This window comes from Nannobrachium achirus (assembly GCF_963921795.1).
Source record: "Nannobrachium achirus genome assembly, chromosome: 24".
Taxonomy (NCBI): domain Eukaryota; kingdom Metazoa; phylum Chordata; class Actinopteri; order Myctophiformes; family Myctophidae; genus Nannobrachium; species Nannobrachium achirus.
Window position 1 is genome coordinate 47,120,311 of NC_137831.1, and position 19,676 is coordinate 47,139,986.

At 42.3% G+C, this 19,676-nt stretch overlaps 1 protein-coding gene across 1 annotated transcript; it reads right to left on the reverse strand.

The window, feature by feature from the left end:
* Positions 1–598: 598 nt before the first annotated feature.
* LOC308280338 (putative N-acetyltransferase 16) lies at positions 599–10,047 on the reverse strand (the record flags this gene model as incomplete). The annotated part of the gene is made up of 5 exons (XM_080720601.1): positions 599–1,004; positions 2,288–2,445; positions 5,587–5,689; positions 7,215–7,324; positions 9,859–10,047. The coding sequence occupies 5 exons, from the start codon at positions 10,045–10,047 to the stop codon at positions 599–601; spliced, it is 966 nt and encodes a 321-aa protein (XP_080576727.1).
* Between the last annotated feature and the right edge of the window lie 9,629 nt (positions 10,048–19,676).

Here is a 19,676-nt window from a genome sequence, read left to right on the forward strand (position 1 = left end):
CTTTCCGGGGTTTGATCCGGTCGGGAGCGGAAACCACTTTACGTCATGTTGTAGTTCTCAAAGGACAACAATTTGGCCGGAATGATCAACCCGGATTCAGTTTTAACCCGAAATAACTCCCCTGCGCTCAAGGACATACTTTTAGAGCCTACCTAATAAACCCCTTGATGCGGCGTAGTTTTGCTTTAGGAAGATTTGTTGGGTATATGCATCTTTTAGTCCAACTCGTAGCGAATGGCAAGACTACACTAGGCTACTCGAACATTTTAAAGGAGTAGTTCACCCCCAAAATGACCTCTCTATTGATTACTCACGCCATGGAGACTTGAGTTCAATAAAAAAAATAGTTTTTTGTCGCATTCCTAAGTTGCTTTCAATAAATTTACCCCCATTGATTCCGGATGGGGACCCAGATGCATTCGGGTCCCCATCCGGAATCAACGGGGGTACATTTACTATAATCAATTTTTTGTCTTAGGAATGCGACAAATACAAAAACATATTATTGAACTCAAGTCTCCATGCCGTGAGTAATCAATGGTAACGATCACAGGGCTTTCCCCCGAGAAAGCCTGGTGACGCGAGGTTACTTCACCCCCTAAAACTCTTTCTCCATGAACAACTGTTCCCAATAGTCCCTGTTCCTCGTCACCCCCGCGTGGCCCTCGCAGAAACCCTGCAGTGTCTCCCACAGCGACGTGGACATGTAAACATGAACGATCACTGTCCCCGCCAGCTCCCCCTTCTCCGACGCCCTCTCCAGGAGGCCCACCAGCGCGCACCGGGCCAGGGCCTGATCTGTCCCAAACATGTCAACGTTCAGTCGTATCGACCCTCCGTCGTACGGGACGGGGTAAGGAGGCGTGTAGAAGCTGAGAAAAGCAGGAGCTTCCTGTCTGTCGGCCAACCACGTGAGACTCCGCCTGGCCAGGATCTCCAGGTTGCCTTTGATTGGCCGCAGCGGCTGCCAGTCTTGGATGATGGCCCCGCCTGGTAGCTGGACCCTGGAGTTATAGGGGTGGGCGATATGGAAAAATACAATATCACAATATTTTCCCCTAGCTGTATCACGATACACAATTTTATCCCGATTCTTTTTTCAAGTTGTTTTTTTATGGATATTTTTCAAGTTACTTGATGAAAACTAGACTCGCTGGGTTCCTTTTTGGGAGGTCTAAATTGAACTTTACAAGTATGTAACTCTGACAGTATACAAATGAAACCAAATGGACCCTTACGGGTCCATTTGGTTTCATTTGTATGCTGTCAGAGTTAAGTGGAGACCTTGACATTTAAACTTTTGAGAACTACTGATTTAGACCAAAATGCAGGTTTAAATTGAATTCTGCAATGAATCTCTGTATTAACGATTAAACAGGATTTTTTACAATTGTATCACGATATATACGATAGCTCTGAAAAGGCATATCGTGGAGACATTGTAACCAGTAAGACTCCCTAATCGGGAGATAAGCGACCGTTGGTCGCTTATCTCCACAATCTGTCGGTAGATAATGCCGGTCTTATATAAGGGTCATTTGTGTACGGTGTGATGTCATACTGATGTCAGCAGTGTGATGTCATACTGATGTCAGCAGCTATGTCTCTATATATGGAGTTATATGTTGTTCGTGTCCAAATATACATCCCTCCATATATGGAGGGATGTGTTGGTTATCTCCATATCTGGAGATTCAACCTTCAACGTGTAACTATGGCTACCTAACGACTAGCCACATGACGTGAAGGTGAGTGAGGGTCTTTGTAACAGCCACCCCCAGATTTCCCGTGGAAATCTGTACAATATCGAGAAGGCCCGAACGGAAACTCTTAGTCAACTGGCCACCCCATCAAAGAGTAAAGGGACATCAAGGCCTCTCTCTTGACAATGGGCTGGTGTCGGCCACCCCGTACGGGTTCTAGTCTGAGGTGATAGCCTGCCACCCCGTTAGTAGGCAGGGGTCGCGACAAGCCAAGGGGTCGTTTGCACCAGCTTCCTCCTGCCGCGAAGGGTGCCAGCATGACTCACACCATCCTTCCTAGACGATTTTGACATCTTGTTACTAATCTGTCGGTAGATAATGCCGGTCTTATATAAGGGTCATTTGTGTACGGTGTGATGTCATACTGATGTCAGCAGTGTGATGTCATACTGATGCGGAGATATGAGCAGGGCAAAGGTGTGACGTGTGACGTGTGACCGACCGACGGCCGGACGGCCGGTGGAGGTTTTGATACTAAACTGCGACCTGACGGTCGCAATTATCACCATATCGCCCACCCCTACCTGGAGTGGAGTTTGGGGTCAAGGAGGACATCTCTCATCTGCTCCTTTTCCAGGGGAACCATTTCAGGGACGGACACGGTTAAGGCGCTTAATTTGTTCTTCAAGTGGGAGATGAAGCTGTTGAAATCTACTGCGTCACCGACTAGAGAAAGGACAGCCTGTAAGACGGAAGGAGAGATGAGAATGAGAGGAACAGGAAGGAGAGATGAGAATGAGAGGAACAGGAAGGAGAGATGAGAATGAGAGGAACAGGAAGGAGAGATGAGAATGAGAGGAAAAGGAAGGAGAGATGAGAATGAGAGGAACAGGAAGGAGAGATGAGAATGAGAGGAAAAGGAAGGAGAGATGAGAATGAGAGGAAAGGAAGGAGAGATGAGAATGAGAGGAACAGGAAGGAGAGATGAGAATGAGAGGAAAAGGAAGGAGAGATGAGAATGAGAGGAAAAGGAAGGAGAGATGAGAATGAGAGGAAAGGAAGGAGAGATGAGAATGAGAGGAAAAGACCGGGAGAAAGGAAGAGAGAGGCAGAGACTGTCTGTCTTAAAGGAGTAGTTCACTCCAAACTGCCTTTTCTTCCTATTGATTACTCACACCATGGAGACTTGAGTTCAATAATATATATTTTTTTGTATTTGTCGCAATCCTAAGACAAAAATAATAAATAAAAAAAGGATTATAGTAAATTTACCCCCATTGCTTCTGGATGGGGACCCAAATGCATTTGTGTGAGAATCAATGGGGGTAAATGTACTTGACCCTTGGCCCTACATTTACCCCCATTGATTCTCACACAAATGTATTTGGGTCCCCATCCAGGCCCATGCATTTGGGTCCCCATCCAGAATCAATGGGGTTAAATATACTATAATATATTTTTATTGTCTTAGGAATGTGACGAATACTATATACAGTATATACGGTATGTATATATATATATATATATATATATATATATATATATATATATATATATATATATATATTTGTGACTAATCAATAGAAAGAAAATCATTTTGGGGGTGAACTACTTCTTTAATGCCTCCAGGCATTATTAAAGATACACACTACACAGACTAAACAGTATGTGTATATTATGTATATTGTACTCATGATGTTTGTATTAATGTTTGTGCTGTATGTACAGTATGTGCATGCGTGTATGCATCCAAGCACATACAGACGGACACACACACACACACGCATGCACGCACGCACGCACGCACGCACGCACGCACACACACACACAGGGTTCGAGTTATGTGGGTGCCAGTAGGGGCTTAGCCCCCATAGATAAAGTCTGGGACCCCATAGTCAAAAACCCCTATGGGGTCTCTTTTTTTCCCAAGTGTGTTTTTTTTTTTTATTATTATTTTTTTTTTACTGACAGTCCCACATATCATACCTAAATGTCCAAATAGATAAACGTATTCCCACCATACATTGCCGGCAAATATCGAATTTTCATAACACAAGGATTTTCAGTTTCACAGTGCAAGGAGTGCAGTTAACATAGGTGCAATACAGCCAGCCGCCTGCACTGTTTGTAGCGGGGGCGCTAGCGAGATAGAGATAGTTGAGAGGACTGAATTTTGCACAGTGAGGAAGAAGAGAGACGAACGCTCCGTGCAGTGAGCAGCTGAGGAGAGGGGACTGGAGTGGACTAGTGGAGGAGAATACGTTGAATCTTGTCTTCATTTTACAATGTGAAGTTAATTTGAGCAACACAGCACTGTTTGTGTTTAGTGGACACACATACTGTACACATGCTGTTACCCAAACCACGCATGCACACCCACATTAATAAATAATTATGAGAATAAAAGTAGGCTATGTAATCATTATTAAAATTATAATCATTATAGGCTTCACTAAATGGTCAGTCCATAAATGTAGGCATATTTGCAAATGGAAAGGGGGGAAAACAGCTCGTTTACAATTCACTTTTGCTACCTCTGAAAGAAGTAAATATCATGGAATTAAATTTATATTGGAGGTGAGTGAGAAAAGGAACAAATATTGATGGTTAAACTTAAAACTTAAAAGTAAGACTGAACAATGACATCACACCGTTTAATCCTACTATTAAACGGAGGGAAGTAGGGGTGCTGGGGGTGCGGCCGCACCCCCTCCCCCACGTCCCACCGCACCCCCTAAAGGGGGGTTGGGGGGAAAATATTGCCGATCGGCAAGTAGAGGCTCTGACATCAGTGGCGTGAAGTAGGAGCTATTGGCTACTTCTATTTCCAGTACAATTTCAAAATAAACATGTGTTGAATGATCGATTGTATAGACAAAAAAAAAAAGAAAGGCTCTTGTTTTGAAATGTGCTTCTGGGCACTGTTCAGAGAGGAAATGGCTTTCAAAGGACTTCCCTTTTAACTTGTCTGTCTGAACGTCTGTCTCTCCGTGCGTAACTGATGCGTCATGGACTCGGTGGATTATAACAATACGGCCATAAAGGAATATACAGAACACCAAGACAACACAACCTAGGCTTTGAAGGCATTAAACATCGCCCTCTGCTAGCCCTGGCGTCCTCACTGGTGAGTCGTGGGCTCGTGGCTATAGACTTGTAATGATGAATGAATGCTATGTTATGCTGCTGTGCTGCCCGGCTAGGCTAACGTTTGGGCTAGCTAGTGGCTAATGGCTATGGTGTACCAGAACCATCGCCAATGAAGCCTGGGTTTCCGAGGCTAGCTGTTTCCTAACACTGGGGTCTGGACCGATGTGGCGGACACGTTGTATGGGTCACAACGCACTGAACACAGTGCGAAGCAACTCGTTGTGAGCTTGTACATCTGCTATTTTCACTACTTGTTTGGTACAAGGTAGTAATGTCTCTTGGTTCACGGGCTAAAAAGTTTGGGAACCATCATACTTGCTGTTGTAGACAGGTTCACGGGCTAAAATGTTTGCTTGCTGTTGTAGACAGTGGTGTAAAGTAACTAAGTAGATTAACTGAAAAGCTCTGGGAACTGAATGATTTTATGAAACTGGCACTTGTTGTCTGACTGTTGGTACCAAGAAATCCAGACTATATACCGAAAAATACCTGATTTAATATGATTTAATATAGGAAAATACTCGTTTTAGCCGACTTTATACCCGAAAAATAGGGCCCCCATAACTATGGGGGCCACCCCCATAACTATGGGGGCCCTATTTTTCGGCGGCGCCTTCGGCGCAGCTAGAGGGACCCCATAACTCTCGGAGTATAACTCGAACTCTGCACACACACACACACACACACACACACACACACACACACACACACACACACACACACACTGACTGACCCGCTGTGCCAGCAAGCTGTACTTGGCCAGCTGGTCATCTGCTCTGGTCAATCTCTTCATCTTTATGGTGGGATGGAGCTGTCGGACATAACTGTCAGCAAACCTAAGTACAGGGTTCAAGGTGCTTAGTGTCAAACACAATACAGTTTGTGTACACACACATTCTTCTAGTTAAAGGACAACTTTGTTTTTTTTTACAACAAGGGTTCATATTTTAGATTGTCTTTTTAGACACAATAAGCTGGCAATTTCTTTGTTACTATTTACACCAGCCCACATAAGTCACATTTGCCCATGAAAGATTGCGGTGCATCTTGGGAATGGACTTATTGTGTCTAAAAATACATATTATTTACCCACTTGCAAATCACTAAAATTATAGAAAAAAGTAAATGAAAACATTTTAAAACTCATCTTTTCTTTTCTCTAATGACTATCTAAAATATGAACCCTTGTAAAAAAAAAAAAAAAGTTTCCTTTAAAGATACTACCCATGCAATAACACTAAATGACTCCTATGTTGCAAAAATACAAAATAAAACCAACATCTCAGACTTTTGTTGTATGACGAAAAGGTTAGTGCAGTGTTTAAACCATTCTGGACGGGTACACATTAAAGTGTATTACCCCCTCAGGCCGGGAACACTTTTTAGTGTATTACAGTACATGTACAGTATGTAGTACAGTATTATTATTATTATTTTATTTCCTATGAAAAGCCAAAGGTGTAAGCTATGAAATCATTTTGGAATGTAGTTTTTAGCTGCTACAGAGGCTGAGTAATATATTTTCTAGTAAAACAGTTGGTAATTTTCAAATCGGACTTAGGTCTTTATTAAAGCTTTTATCAAATTGGACTTAGGCCTACCAAGTAAAGTCTCCCTAATCAGTTAATCCCCATTTTATACTTTGTTGTAAGATGGCGTTGTACAAGAAAAGTGCAAACAGCCAATCTAGAGGCTCACAACATAGCTTGGATCTGGTATTTTCACTGTTTCTGAAATATTTTGGACAATAATGCCATGCCCAAAATTGAAAGTGGCTTTAAACAGACACTGTCTTAGATGCTGCTGCTGCAGTGTTGCAGGCTGCTATTGGTTTTCACAGTGGCGTCAGTTCAGAAAAAGCTAAGGTATGGCAACATGACTGGTGCTTCGCGCGCGTGCAAGACACCAGTCATGTTGCCATACCTTATAGCAACAGGCATGATACATTTATATTAAGAAGTACATTTTCTCCCGTTTACGGTTTCTTACGGTTCACTTCAGCCTGGAACGGTTCAAGTGCAGCTAAACTTGGCATGTTAGTAAACTTGCCACAATCAACAATAATGCATTGCACCTGTGCAGCTGACCTATACGGAACCTGGGAATAGACCTATACCATTGTGTCAAGATGGGGAGAACAAAAGTGTGGAGAATATAATTATAATACCTTGTTAAAGTGACCATTTTGTAAAACTTTGCATTTGTAGTCATTTTAATGTAAGTTAACAACATAATAACCAGATTTATATTTAAAAGTAACTTTTATTCTCCCCCCTGGACCCAGGGTATGGCAGCTGCATACCCCTGCCATACCCAATTGACGCCCCTGGGTTTTCATAATGAAAGACCATGTGTACCGACCTCTGTATGACCCCAGCCACACCACGACCCCTGGCAGAGACGCACACCCTCAGACCCTCCACCACCACTGTGGTCCCCTCATCAACCACCAGGCTTGACTCTAGTGCCACCTAGTGGAGGAAGGGAAATGATATCTGACAGAGAAAAGAGCAAGGATGTTTTCTTGATCCAACCATGCAGGCTTGCCTTGGACAGTTTTACTAGTCTACATGGGCAACTGGCGGCCCGGAGGCCACATGTGGCCCCCACCTTCACTTAATGCGGCCTGCAGGTTAATACCAGAATACTGATATATTATTGATTTCAGCTGTTACAATTCCAAACATGACCTGCTTTAATTCCGTCAGTCTATATTAGTAGCTAATGACTAGTATAGTAGTATTAACATGTATTTTTTTATGTCCAATGTATTTGTATTTAGGTACATAAAGTTAACATGGCTATATAACAAAATGCGTTTGAAATTAAATAAAGATGTTGTATTTCAGGATTCCAATTAAAAAATAACACAAAATTATTCAGGATTCCAATTCAAAAGAAGCAAAAATAGCCGATCTACAAGCTCAAAACGCATCGCAACGCGATGCGTTTTCGCGATGCGTTTTGAGCTTGTAGATCTGCTATTTTTGCTTCTTTTGTATGAGATACTAGAATGACAAAGTAGGACGTAACAATATGCAATGTGGCCCTCTGGAGTGAAGGTGAAATATAGTGGCCCTCTCCATCATCAAAGTTGCCCACCCTGATCTACAAGCTCACAACACACATAGATGCGATGAAATTTGAACTGCTCTGCGGTGAGTCATAAGATGGAGGAAATATTCTGGCCTCCTGCAGCTCCTTAAAGAATGAGGGGCCACTATTTTCTTTCAAAAAAGGAAATAGTCACTTGTTCTTTACACATATATTTGAGCCATACATTCATTTAATCAATAAAAGCATACGTTTCATATTTGGTAGCTTCGAAGCAATGTGCTTCGGACCTAAAAATTAAAAAAAAAGGTTTGCTTTTGTTTTCTCTTCTACTCAACACTGATTTATTTTGTTTTCTATTCTACACTTTTAAAGTTTAACCTAATAAATATAGCATTACATGGCAATGGCATTAAAGTACAACTTTGTTTTTTTACAACAAGGGATTATATTTTAAATATAAAAAATAAGATAATAAGATATTAGATATTTAAAACACAGTTGGTGTTTTAAAAAGCCATCCACTATGTCAGGGGTTTTCAAAGTGGGTGACGGGGCACCCTGGGGTGCCGCGACGGCAGTCCAGGGGTGCCGCAATATTTGGAATTTATTTGGACACTTGAAAAAATATTTAGTATAATTTTAAACTTGAAGTACAAAGTTATTTTCAGTCAGTTCTAACTAAAATGGCTATTATCTCAACTTTTTCCTCGCAACATAGTCACTAAAATATCACCAGTAAGACTCCCTAATCGGGAGATAAGCGACCGTCAGGTCGCAGCGTGATTTTAGGGCAAAATGTGTAGGAGCAGTGTCCAAAAATGTCTTTGAAAAAGTTGGCCAGATGGTGGCGCTATATGGGACAGATCCATGTTGATGACATGAGTGTAGACATACTGTGTACCGATTTGCATGATTTTAGGGCATAATCTGTAGGAGCAGTGTCCAAAAATGTTTTTGAAAAAATTGGCCTGATGGTGGCGCTATATGGGACAGATCCATGTTGATGACATGAGTGTAGACATACTGTGTACCGATTTGCGTGATTTTAGGGCAAAATCTGTAGGAGCAGTGTCCAAAAATGTGTTTGAAAAAATGGGCCTGATGGTGGCGCTATATGGGACAGATTCATGTTGACGGCTCTCTTGGCGCCGCCGAGGCGGACGCGTGGGTACCGGCCCCGGCTCTCCCGGTCGCTCCTAGCCCAAGTTACAGCATTTTAGGGGCGCTGCAGTGGCGGGGGTCCTCCACTAGGGGCATCCATGCTGGAGCACCAGGAGTCGGTGGTCCCTGGGAATTCCCCGTGAACAGCCCCGTTTGGGTGGTCATTTGGTCATTTTTGCACTTTTTGGTGGTGGCAGAAGGGGGTCCCTGGAGCTCCGGGGGTCCCTGGTGGGGTGGAGGTTGTGGATTGGCAGGCAAGGAGTGTGTGTGCAAAGTTTGGCATGGATTGGGGCAACGGTGGCGGAGATATGAGTTGGGGAAAAGTGTGACACGACGGACAGACTGACAGACTGACTGACTGACAGACAGACAGACAGACGGTGGAGGTTTTGGTAGTAAATGCGACCTGACGGTCGCAATCACTGTCGGGCAGAAACCTCGTATCTCCAAGTTTCAAATGTGTAGGTCTTTTGGCAAAGCAAAGCCCTGCTTCATCATACAAGACTGTCACACAAAACTAGTGAAAACAGCCGATCTACAAGCACACAACAACAATTGCGAGTTGTTGTGTCCTTGTAGATCTGCTGTTTTCACTAGTATATAGATGATAAATACAAAATGAACGGTTTTGGACATACAAGGTTTCCACCCGACAGCGACGATATGCTATAAATATAAGGTGCTGGGAGTGAAAATTATAATGTAGGGGTGCCTCGGATTAAAAACAATATTCATGGGGTGCCCTGAGACAAAAACTGCCCTATGTGTCAGAAGAATGTGTCCTCACCACTTTTCCCTGGCTGCGTGCCAGTATAACCGTCCTCCCTGGTTCCTCCAGCCACTCATGGTAGCGGTGTGGCAGGTAATCGTTGCCTCCATAGATGCCTTCAGAGATGGACATGACCTCCTCATAGTCCTCATGCTGGGCCAGCCAGAACGTTAGACCCTCGCAATCACCAACGCAGTTCCTCTCCATGCCGGGCCTGTGGATACACAGACTGAAAACATACCTCAGGTCACTTCATGTCATGCAACTGCTGATGTTTAATATAATTAGGGCTGTCAGTCGATTAAAATATTGAATACAGTTTACAGTTTAGGCATTTAGCAGACGCTTTTAATCCAAAGCGACTTACAATAAGCAGATAACATCACAATAATAAACAAGATAATATGTCAGTACATCATCAACAATATAACAAATGCAAATGGATATCTATCTAGAAAAAACACAGTATAATCAAAGTTCTAAAAAACCTAGAAAAACAAAAACAAATGCTAACTAGCTTCATGTATGGTCATTGATTTTTCTGTAGTGCTAAGGGTTTAGGTGGAGTCTGAAAAGGTGAGTCTTCAGTCCACGGCGAAAGCTAGCGAGTGAGTCCGTTGTTCTAAGTGCGACAGGCAGTTTATTCCACAACTTGGGGGCCAGGAGGGCAAACTGATTAATGAATCTGATTAATCACATGATTGTCCATAGTTAATCATGATTAATAGCAAATTAATCGCATATTTTCATCCGTTCTAAATTTACCTTAAACAGATATTTTTCAAGTTTTTAATACTCTTATCAGTCTTGTTTTTGACAGCAATTTTTTTTTTTAGTTTTAGTCATAGTCTTTTGAATAAAATGTCATTTAGTTTTAGGGTTGGGGTTAGTCTAATTTTAGACGACTAAATATCATAAGATTTTAGGCGGCTACATCTACAGTTGATTTAGTCAACTGAAATGTATTTTGGCAGGCCTTGATGGCATCGTAATGACTGATTTTACACTTTGTTGTTTGCTGAATTGCGACGCGTTGTGAGCTTATCTGCTATTTTCAGCATGCAACACCTGAGAGAACATAAAATGACTTATATTTAGTCTTAGTTTTAGTCATCACAGCTTAGTTTTTATTTAGTTTTCGTCAGTGAAAAAAACACAGTCGACAAACATTTTTCGATCTCATCCACTCACTAGATTCTCAAACGAAGTGTACAATAGTCCGGCTGCCCCTAAGGTGGGGTATGATATTTGGTATATATTTTTTTGTATTGGCCTAGAATATTGTCTATAGGCCTATACATGCTGACCGCCTGTCAGCATTTAGCAATTTCTTTTATAGGGGATAAAGGTTTGGGGCCCGTCACTTACTATACACTATAAAGGAAAAAGATACCCCCAAAAAATGCTTTAAGTAGCATGTGAGGGGTCAAACTAGGGGTTTTTAATGATTCTGAATCCATTGCAAGCATTTGTTTGGCATGAAAACATTCCTTGGCCTAAAAACAGCCGCAAACAAATGCTTGCAATGGATTCAGAATAATTAAAAAGGCCTAGTTTGACCCCTCACATGCTACTTAAAGCATTTTGGGGGTATCTTTTTCCTTTATAGTATAGTTTCTAGTAAGTGAATGTGCCCAAACTTTTACCCGCTATTAAAAAATGCTGACAGGCGGTCAGCAGGTGGTTTCATGAATGTATATTATAGACAACATTTTAGGCCAATAAAAAAAGAAAAAAAATTAACAAGAAACTACATACCAGATGTCATTCATATCTATGCCATAAAAGCCAAGTTGGCAGCCGGACTACAAGTCCCTGTCCAAAGTCTACTGTGCTGCAGTTCAAAGCAGTATAAATTTGCCACTAATTACCAAGTTGTCCTGTCTAACCTTTATTCAAAAACTAAGACAGTTTAAAAACGAGTCTGTTTGTTGGTCTCAAGTCAATTGTCCTTATCAATCAAACTGCGCTGCACGACATCACAAAGAGTAAGACACAACACACATACCAATATAACAATGTGTGTAGGCTTACTATTTAAAAAGCCTCACACTCTGGGACATCATAACTTGACGGATCAAAATAGCCAGCAGTGCATAATCCTATACATTATACTGTAGAGCATGGGTCTTCAACGTTTTCAGGCCAAGGACCCCTTAGTTGAGAGAGAGATGAATCAGGGACCCCTTAGTTGAGAGAGAGATGAAGCAGGGACCCCCACAACCTGTTCATAGATTCCATATAGTTTCATCCTTTGACAGCACAATCATCAGTGTATTTTGGATTCATGTCAATTTGTGTTTTCAGATATTTAACCACTTGAACCGTCAACACTTAATAAACTTGACCTTTCACTCTGTACTTAGTCTGCTCTTTTTCCCCTCTACACCAAAGCTCTTTGCCAAAAATAGCCGATCTACATGCTCACAACGCCTCGCGGTGCGAGGCGTTGTGAGCTTGTAGATCTGCTATTTTTGGCTAAAGTTCTCCGAATATGGACGCTAGGGTTCAAGTGGTTATTATGAAAAAGGAGGAAAAAAAGTTTCAATCACTCAAAGATTTGGAGGACCCCCTGTAGTTACTCTGAGGACCCCCTAGGGGTCCCGGACCCCCTGTTGAAGACCCCTGCTGTAGAGTCTACAGTGTAGACTCTTTCAAGGAAAAGAAAAATATCCATTCAGAAGTTCAGCTTGACACATGTCCAATGCAAAGTAGCCTACACATTGACCCAGAGCTGCCTACAGTATGGTATGAGCAGGAACAGTTGTAGTGTAGTTGTAGCCTATATACTTACACTTGTTGGAGACGGAAGGTTTTGATACAGTGCCACTGTCAAACTCTTACTTTCAGCGCCAGGCTACTCTTGCTCAGCCTCACCTCGCGTCACCAGACTTTACACCTCGGATATGCTGAGACTAGTACTATTAACTTTCCGTGATTTTGCAGTCATGTGGACATGCGTCACGCACTTGACTCAGTTCCTAGTCATTGACTGAACCAACTTGAGTAATCTTTTTTTTCTTCTCAGTGAAGTAGGTCATAATGTCATTGGTCTTCAACAGACGGTCTGTGGCCCATAGGGGGTCCTCAGTGTTACTATAGGCACTTAAAGGAGTAGTTCACCCCCAAATTAAAATAAAACAAATTCTATTGATTACCTGTGCCATGGAGACTTGAGTTCAAAAATGTATATTTTTTGGGGATTTGTCTCATTCCTAAGACAAAAATGTGATCGTTGTAAATGTGCCCCCTTTGATTCCGGGTGGGGACCAAAATGCATTTGGGTCCCCATCCGGAATCAATGGGGGTACATTTATCGTAATCAAATTATTGTCTTAGGAATGCGTCATTTTGGGGGTGAACTACTCTAATACACTAATGTGATGAATGGTGCATGCATGGTGTATTGATGGCATGCTTGTGTCTATATCATGATACTTTATTGTCACATCACAGTTGAGTTATTACATTTCTTCGATTTCAGAGATTCATGAAAAATCGATGATGTAATTTGGTCTGTGCTTTTGTAGCTATTACATATTTAATTTATTGACGGTTCCTGAAATCTTCGAGTATCTCACTGGGAACTTCACCATGGTAAGTCACCAGTAGACCTGCTGTATTTGGCTAGCTAATGTAGATAAGGTAGCCAATAGCCAGCCTAACTAGACCATAGAACTAGAGATAGATGTACATAGATGACTGACTCCACCACTAGATGGCGTCATTGCTCTACTCTACTGCTCACAGATGGGAATGGCCACATGAAAACGAATTGTTAAAAATTAGGCCCACAAGCTTTAGTTTAACCTTGAGATTAATAGAACATTAATACAAATGTAATTTCTACTGTGTGTGTGTGTGTGTGTGTGTGTGTGTGTGTGTGTGTGTGTGTGTGTGTGTGTGTGTGTGTGTGTGCGCGCGCGCGCGCGTGTAATTGATTGGTTGAATATTTTACTAGAAGTTTGCATAGGATTAGTAGCCTAGCCTACAGGACAATTCAGATACAAGCCAAGGTCTACTAAAAGGATTTAGACATCAAGAAAGATCAATGGCTTGTTTGCATTGGGGTCCATTTGCACTCAATTCATGGACGAAAATACATAAGTATCCTGGTCAGTATTTGACGTACTGAAGTATTTAGATATTTTGTAATGTATTCTGAGGTTAAGATTATGAATATGGTTACGTTTTGGCACCGTTTTACCCGGGTTAAGGTTAAGAATAAGATTTAGGTTTAGTTTAACCGTTTACCGAGGTTACTTTTAGAAATACCAGAGACCGAGGCGAGTGTGAATTGGGGCGAGCATTCTCATTGTGGTATTCTTTTCAAATAGCCATGTAGGGCAATAGCCTTAGGTTAAAAGCAGATAAACTGATTTTGATATAGACAGTTTTTGCTGGACCCCACCACTGCCCTAGAAAAGAGGCCCTAAAGCCCCTTTTCGACTGCAGCTTTAGCACCACACCACACCACACTGCACCACATGAAAATATCTACATTTTCCATTACACAAAAAGGGGCTTAAATAATCAGTAAGAAACAAATTGACCCTTTTAACTGTGATTATAATACAATATACATTTGTATTACAATAGTTGTAATTTACAACTATCATAAATTATAATACACTATAATGGATTATAACTGTGATTACAATACACTATAAAGTATTAATGTATTAGGCTACTATGATAACTAATACACTATAATAGATTATAATAGTGGTTATAACACAATAGAATCTATTATCATGTATTCCAGCATCGCGTTTAGTACCACTTTCACACCACTCTACCCAGGTCCTTGTAGTGGAAAACCTGGCACAAGTGGGCGGTGTGGTGTGGAGTGGTGTGGTGCTGAACCTCTGGAAAATGGACTTAAAGGAGTAGTTCACCCCCAAAATGACTTTTTTCTATTGATTAGTCACGCCATGGAGACTATAGAGTTCAATAATATTTTTAGTTTTTTGTTGAATTCCTAAGACAAAAATGTGATAACAATACATTTACCCCCATCCGGAATCACTGGGGGTAAATTTACTCGAATCAAATTTTTGTCTTAGGAATGTGACAAAAAAACTAAAACTATTATTGTCCATGGCGTGACTAATCAATAGAAAAAATCATTTTGGGGGTGAACTACTCCTTTAACACACACACACACACGCGCACGCACGCACGCACCCACGCCAGTCCAGTTGGTGGCGGTATTGCACTCTAACCTGGTTTGCATTACAACAAACGCCAAAGAAAGAACGATGACGTCAACTTTCGAAGGGGATAGTTTGCCGACCAGAGTGTTTTTCGGCTGTCTGTCTTTCCAAGTGAAGAAATATGAAAGGCCTCCGCTTAGATGCTTCAAATGTCAACGTTTTGGCCATGTTGCTGCGTCATGTCGCGGCAGTCAAAGATGCTCAAAATGTGGTGGGGGGCATGATTTGTTGAATTGTGAAGTGACGGATACTAAATGCTGTAACTGCGGAGGCACGCATATGGCATCTTTTCGGGGATGCCCTCACTTTGGAAAGGCAAAACAGGTCCAGGAGATCAAAGAGCAGCATAATATCTCGTATGCAGAGGCGGTAAAGAAAGTGGAAGGAAAAAGTGAAAATGTGTCAGTATACGTTGGCTCTCACTCTCAGATGTCCCCATCAGTGTCTCTACGTTCCCCATACCCTCTTGTGCCAGTTGCTCCTGTGCCAGTTGATTCGATTGTGGTTAAAAAAGAAGGTTTAATGGCATTTATGGTGGATGTACTGGTGTTTGCTACCAATCCGCCCAAAGGCAAGGAGTTAAGCAGGTCTAACATAATGAAGAAGGTGGTTGAGGCAGCCGGGAGGTTCTTGGGAACTGGAGCATGTGACCCTCATGTACTTCATAAATTTATGACAGACATGTCAGGCAGCCAAGAGAAGGCACCTAAGCCACAGGATGATTTGGTAGAGGAAATTGAGGTTGATGAAGACGATGCTAATGATGATTAAATTAATTATCATGTTTGCTATTCTGCAATGGAATGCACGGAGCCTAATTGCAAATGGACAAGAACTAAAGAAATTTGTTGACATTGGAACAGACAAGCCTGATCTTATATGTGTTCAAGAGACATGGTTAAAACCATGTCTAGACTTTGTTATGCCAGGCTATGTGGGTGTAAGGAAGGATAGGGCAGATGGACATGGTGGATGTGCTGTGTTTATTAAAACAGGAATTCAGTACAAAGTAGTAGACATCGATTCTAGCCTTGAGTGTGTGTTAACTGAAATATGGAGTTCACAAGGGAAAATAACTGTTGTCAATTTCTACAATCCATGTGAGGCACTGTTACCGGAGGAATTAGACAAAATAATGGAGAAAATCAGATCCCCAGTTATTTGGGCTGGGGACTTTAATGCCCACAATCCTTTGTGGGGAAGTGAAAAGAGGGATAGGAACGGAATCATAATAGAGGACTTTTTAGAAAGGCACGGTTTGATAGTGTTGAATGACGGTAGGCCCACTAGGATTCAGATAGAGACAGGAAAACTGTCATGTATTGATCTCACGCTTGCATCGCCAGGGTTGGCTAGAGTGGGGGAGTGGGAACCCATAGAAAGAAACACTATGGGCAGTGATCATTTTCCCATTTTGAGTGGGTTTGGGAGAACACTAACAATAGAAATAGACAAGAGGCCCGAAGTGTTTAATTTTGCTCAGGCCCAGTGGGAAAAGTTTGAAGAAGAGACAGCAGCCCTAGTGGAGGAAGTTGAAAGTAATGGAACAATAGACTATTTTAATCAATCTCTTTGCTCAATGGTACTTGGTGCAGCACTAAACTCAATCCCCATGAGGCAGAGTCCCAAAAACAGAGTAGCTGTCCCTTGGTGGAATAAGGACTGTGATGCAGCCATAAAAAATAGAAATAGAGCATATAGAAAGCTAAGGAAATATCCTTCACAAATAAATGCAATTGAGTATAAAAGACTAAGAGCAGTTGTAAGGAAAATTATTAAGGAGGCTAAGAGGAATTGTTGGAGGAAGTATTGTGGGACAATAGGCCTGGATACCCCCCTTAGAGAAGTGTGGTCAAGAGTCCACAGAATGTCAGGAAAATTTAGAAGGCACGCAATGCCAGTTCTGAATGATGGAACAAGGGAGGCTGTTAGTAACGGAGAGAGGGCAAGTATGCTTGTCAAAGCATTTCAGGCTGTACATAACTCAACCACTCTGGGAGAAGAGGGGTTGAGGAAGAGAGTGGAAACGTTGAGGAGTGAGCAGTGGAAGCTTAATTACTGCCATGAGAATAGTGATGCTTTTAATTTATTTTTTTCTCATAAAGAATTGAGAGAGGCCATTCAGGCCGGGGCCAACACTGCCCCAGGAAGAGACAGACTGTGCTACGAGATGTTTAAACATTTAAAAGACTCTGTGCTTGATGAGATAATAACACTGTTTAATATAATATGGGAGACAGGTAGCTTACCAGCGGAGTGGAAGCATGCAGTCATAATTCCAATACTGAAGCCAGGTAAAAATGCATCAAAGCCTGATTCTTACCGGCCTATAGCTCTGACGTCAGTTTTGTGCAAAATAATGGAACGTATAGTAACAAACAGGCTGGTGTATTTCTTAGAAACAAGAGGATGCTTTGTTGACTATCAAAATGGGTTCCGAATAGGAAGAGGCACAATGGACTCTGTAGCAGTCCTGGACTTGGAGATTAGAAAGGCCATGGTAAATAAGGAAGCTATAGTTGGAGTATTTTTAGACATTGAAAAAGCCTATGACTCCATGTGGAAAGAAGGAGTATTAATTAAACTGCATGATGCAGGAGTAAAGGGAAGGATGCTTAACTGGATAAAGGATTTCCTTATGGGCAGAACAATACAGGTGAGAGTGGGAGGGGCGTATTCCGAAACTGTGAACATAGAGAATGGCACTCCGCAGGGATCAGTTATCAGCCCAGTCCTCTTCAATGTTATGATTAATGATATTTTTAAAACAGTTGGGCAAGGATTTGGGAGGTCACTCTTTGCTGATGATGGGGCCATCTGGAGGAGAGGCAGGAATGTGAAGTTTTTGCTCAAGAAAACCCAGGAAGGATTAAATGTAATAGAAGAGTGGGCAAACAAGTGGAGTTTTAAAATTTCTGTATCTAAAAGTCAGTATATGATATTTGGGTGTAAAAGGAAAATCCCAGAAATAGGGCTAAAGTTGTACGGAGCTCCTTTAGAGCGGGTCAAGGAATTTAAATTCCTGGGAATGTGGCTCGATGAGAGACTCACCTGGAAAGTACATATAGGAAAAGTTGTGAGTAAATGTGAAAAGGTGATAAACATACTCCGGAGCCTGGCAGGGTGTGAATGGGGAGCTGAGAGGGGGACTATGCTCATGATATATCAGGCAATGATCAGGTCAGCAATAGACTATGGGAGCTTTGTGTATGGAGCTGCTGCAAAGTCCAACTTAGATAAGTTGGATGCCATACAGGCGAGAGCTCTAAGAACGTGCTGTGGGGCGTTTAGAACAACTCCCATCCCAGCTTTGCTCGTAGAAATGGGAGAGTGGCCGCTTAGAATTAGGCGCAATAAATTAGGGCTGCATTACTGGGCTAAACTAAAAGGATCCAGCCTGAGTCTCTCAGCCAAGTGCCTGCTGAATGAGAGTTGGGAGTTTGCTGCTGACGGAGGGAAAAAAAGAAATTTCTTAGCTGGGGCTGGAGAGTTGGCTGAGAGAGTTGGAGTGGATAAAGATAAAGTGGGCCTAGTACATGCTTTCTGGTCGATTGTACCAGTGTGGTTGCTCCCAGAGGCTATTGTAGATCTCTCATTGCTAGATAGGAAGCAGGAGGGAGGCATCACTAGCTCACAGGTTGACAGGTATCTAGAAGAGGCATGGGGGTCACACATGCAGGTTTTTACGGATGGGTCTAAGGACAGCCAAAAAGCAGGGTGTGGAATCTATGTTGTGGGCCCTCAGGTCCAGCAAGGCTTGCGTGTCACAAACGGGGCATCCGTCTTTGCCACAGAGATAATGGCCATAATCTGGGCATTATGGTGGATTGAACAAGTGAAACCCGAAAAAGTAGTGATATGCTCTGATTCAGCTGCGGCCTTGATGGCCCTGAGGAGTGGGACATCGAGAGCGAGAGCCGATCTGATAAACGAAGCTTTAATATGCTTAAACAAGATAGAGAAAGCAGGGTGTGATGTAGGCTTCCTTTGGGTCCCAGGGCATGCAGGTGTAGAGGGCAATGAAGTAGCTGACAAGTTGGCCAAAAACTCGCTACAGAGAGAGAACATAAATGTGAAAATCCCTTTGGGCAAGCCAGAATTCTATAGCACCATAAAAGAGGGGCTTGAGAAACAGTGGCAAGAGGAGTGGAACAATGAAGAGAAAGGGAGACTGTATTTCTCAGCGCAAACATCTGTCAAAAAGAGCATGGACATGGGGGGGGACAGAAGAGACTCTGTCAAACTGACTAGGCTAAGGTTTGGTCACTGTGGGCTAGCCAGCTGCTTGAAAACTGTTGGGAAACATCCAGATGGACTGTGTGAGTGTGGGAGAGCGGAGACTGTTGTGCATGTGCTACTTGAGTGTGAGAAATACAGGGAACAGAGGGCTCAGTTACGCAAAGAACTGGAGGATATTGGAATCTCTATCTTGGATTATAAATCACTGTTCAGTCAGCGAAAGGAGCATCATGCTGTGGAGAGGAGCATCCTGGCTTTCCTCCACAACGCAGACCTCTATCAGAGGATATAGGAACTCTAAGGAGTGCAATACCACCCTGAACTGCGGAGGGCAGTAATACGCTAAAGCGTCAACACTGCCGGAAACCCCATTAGAAGAAG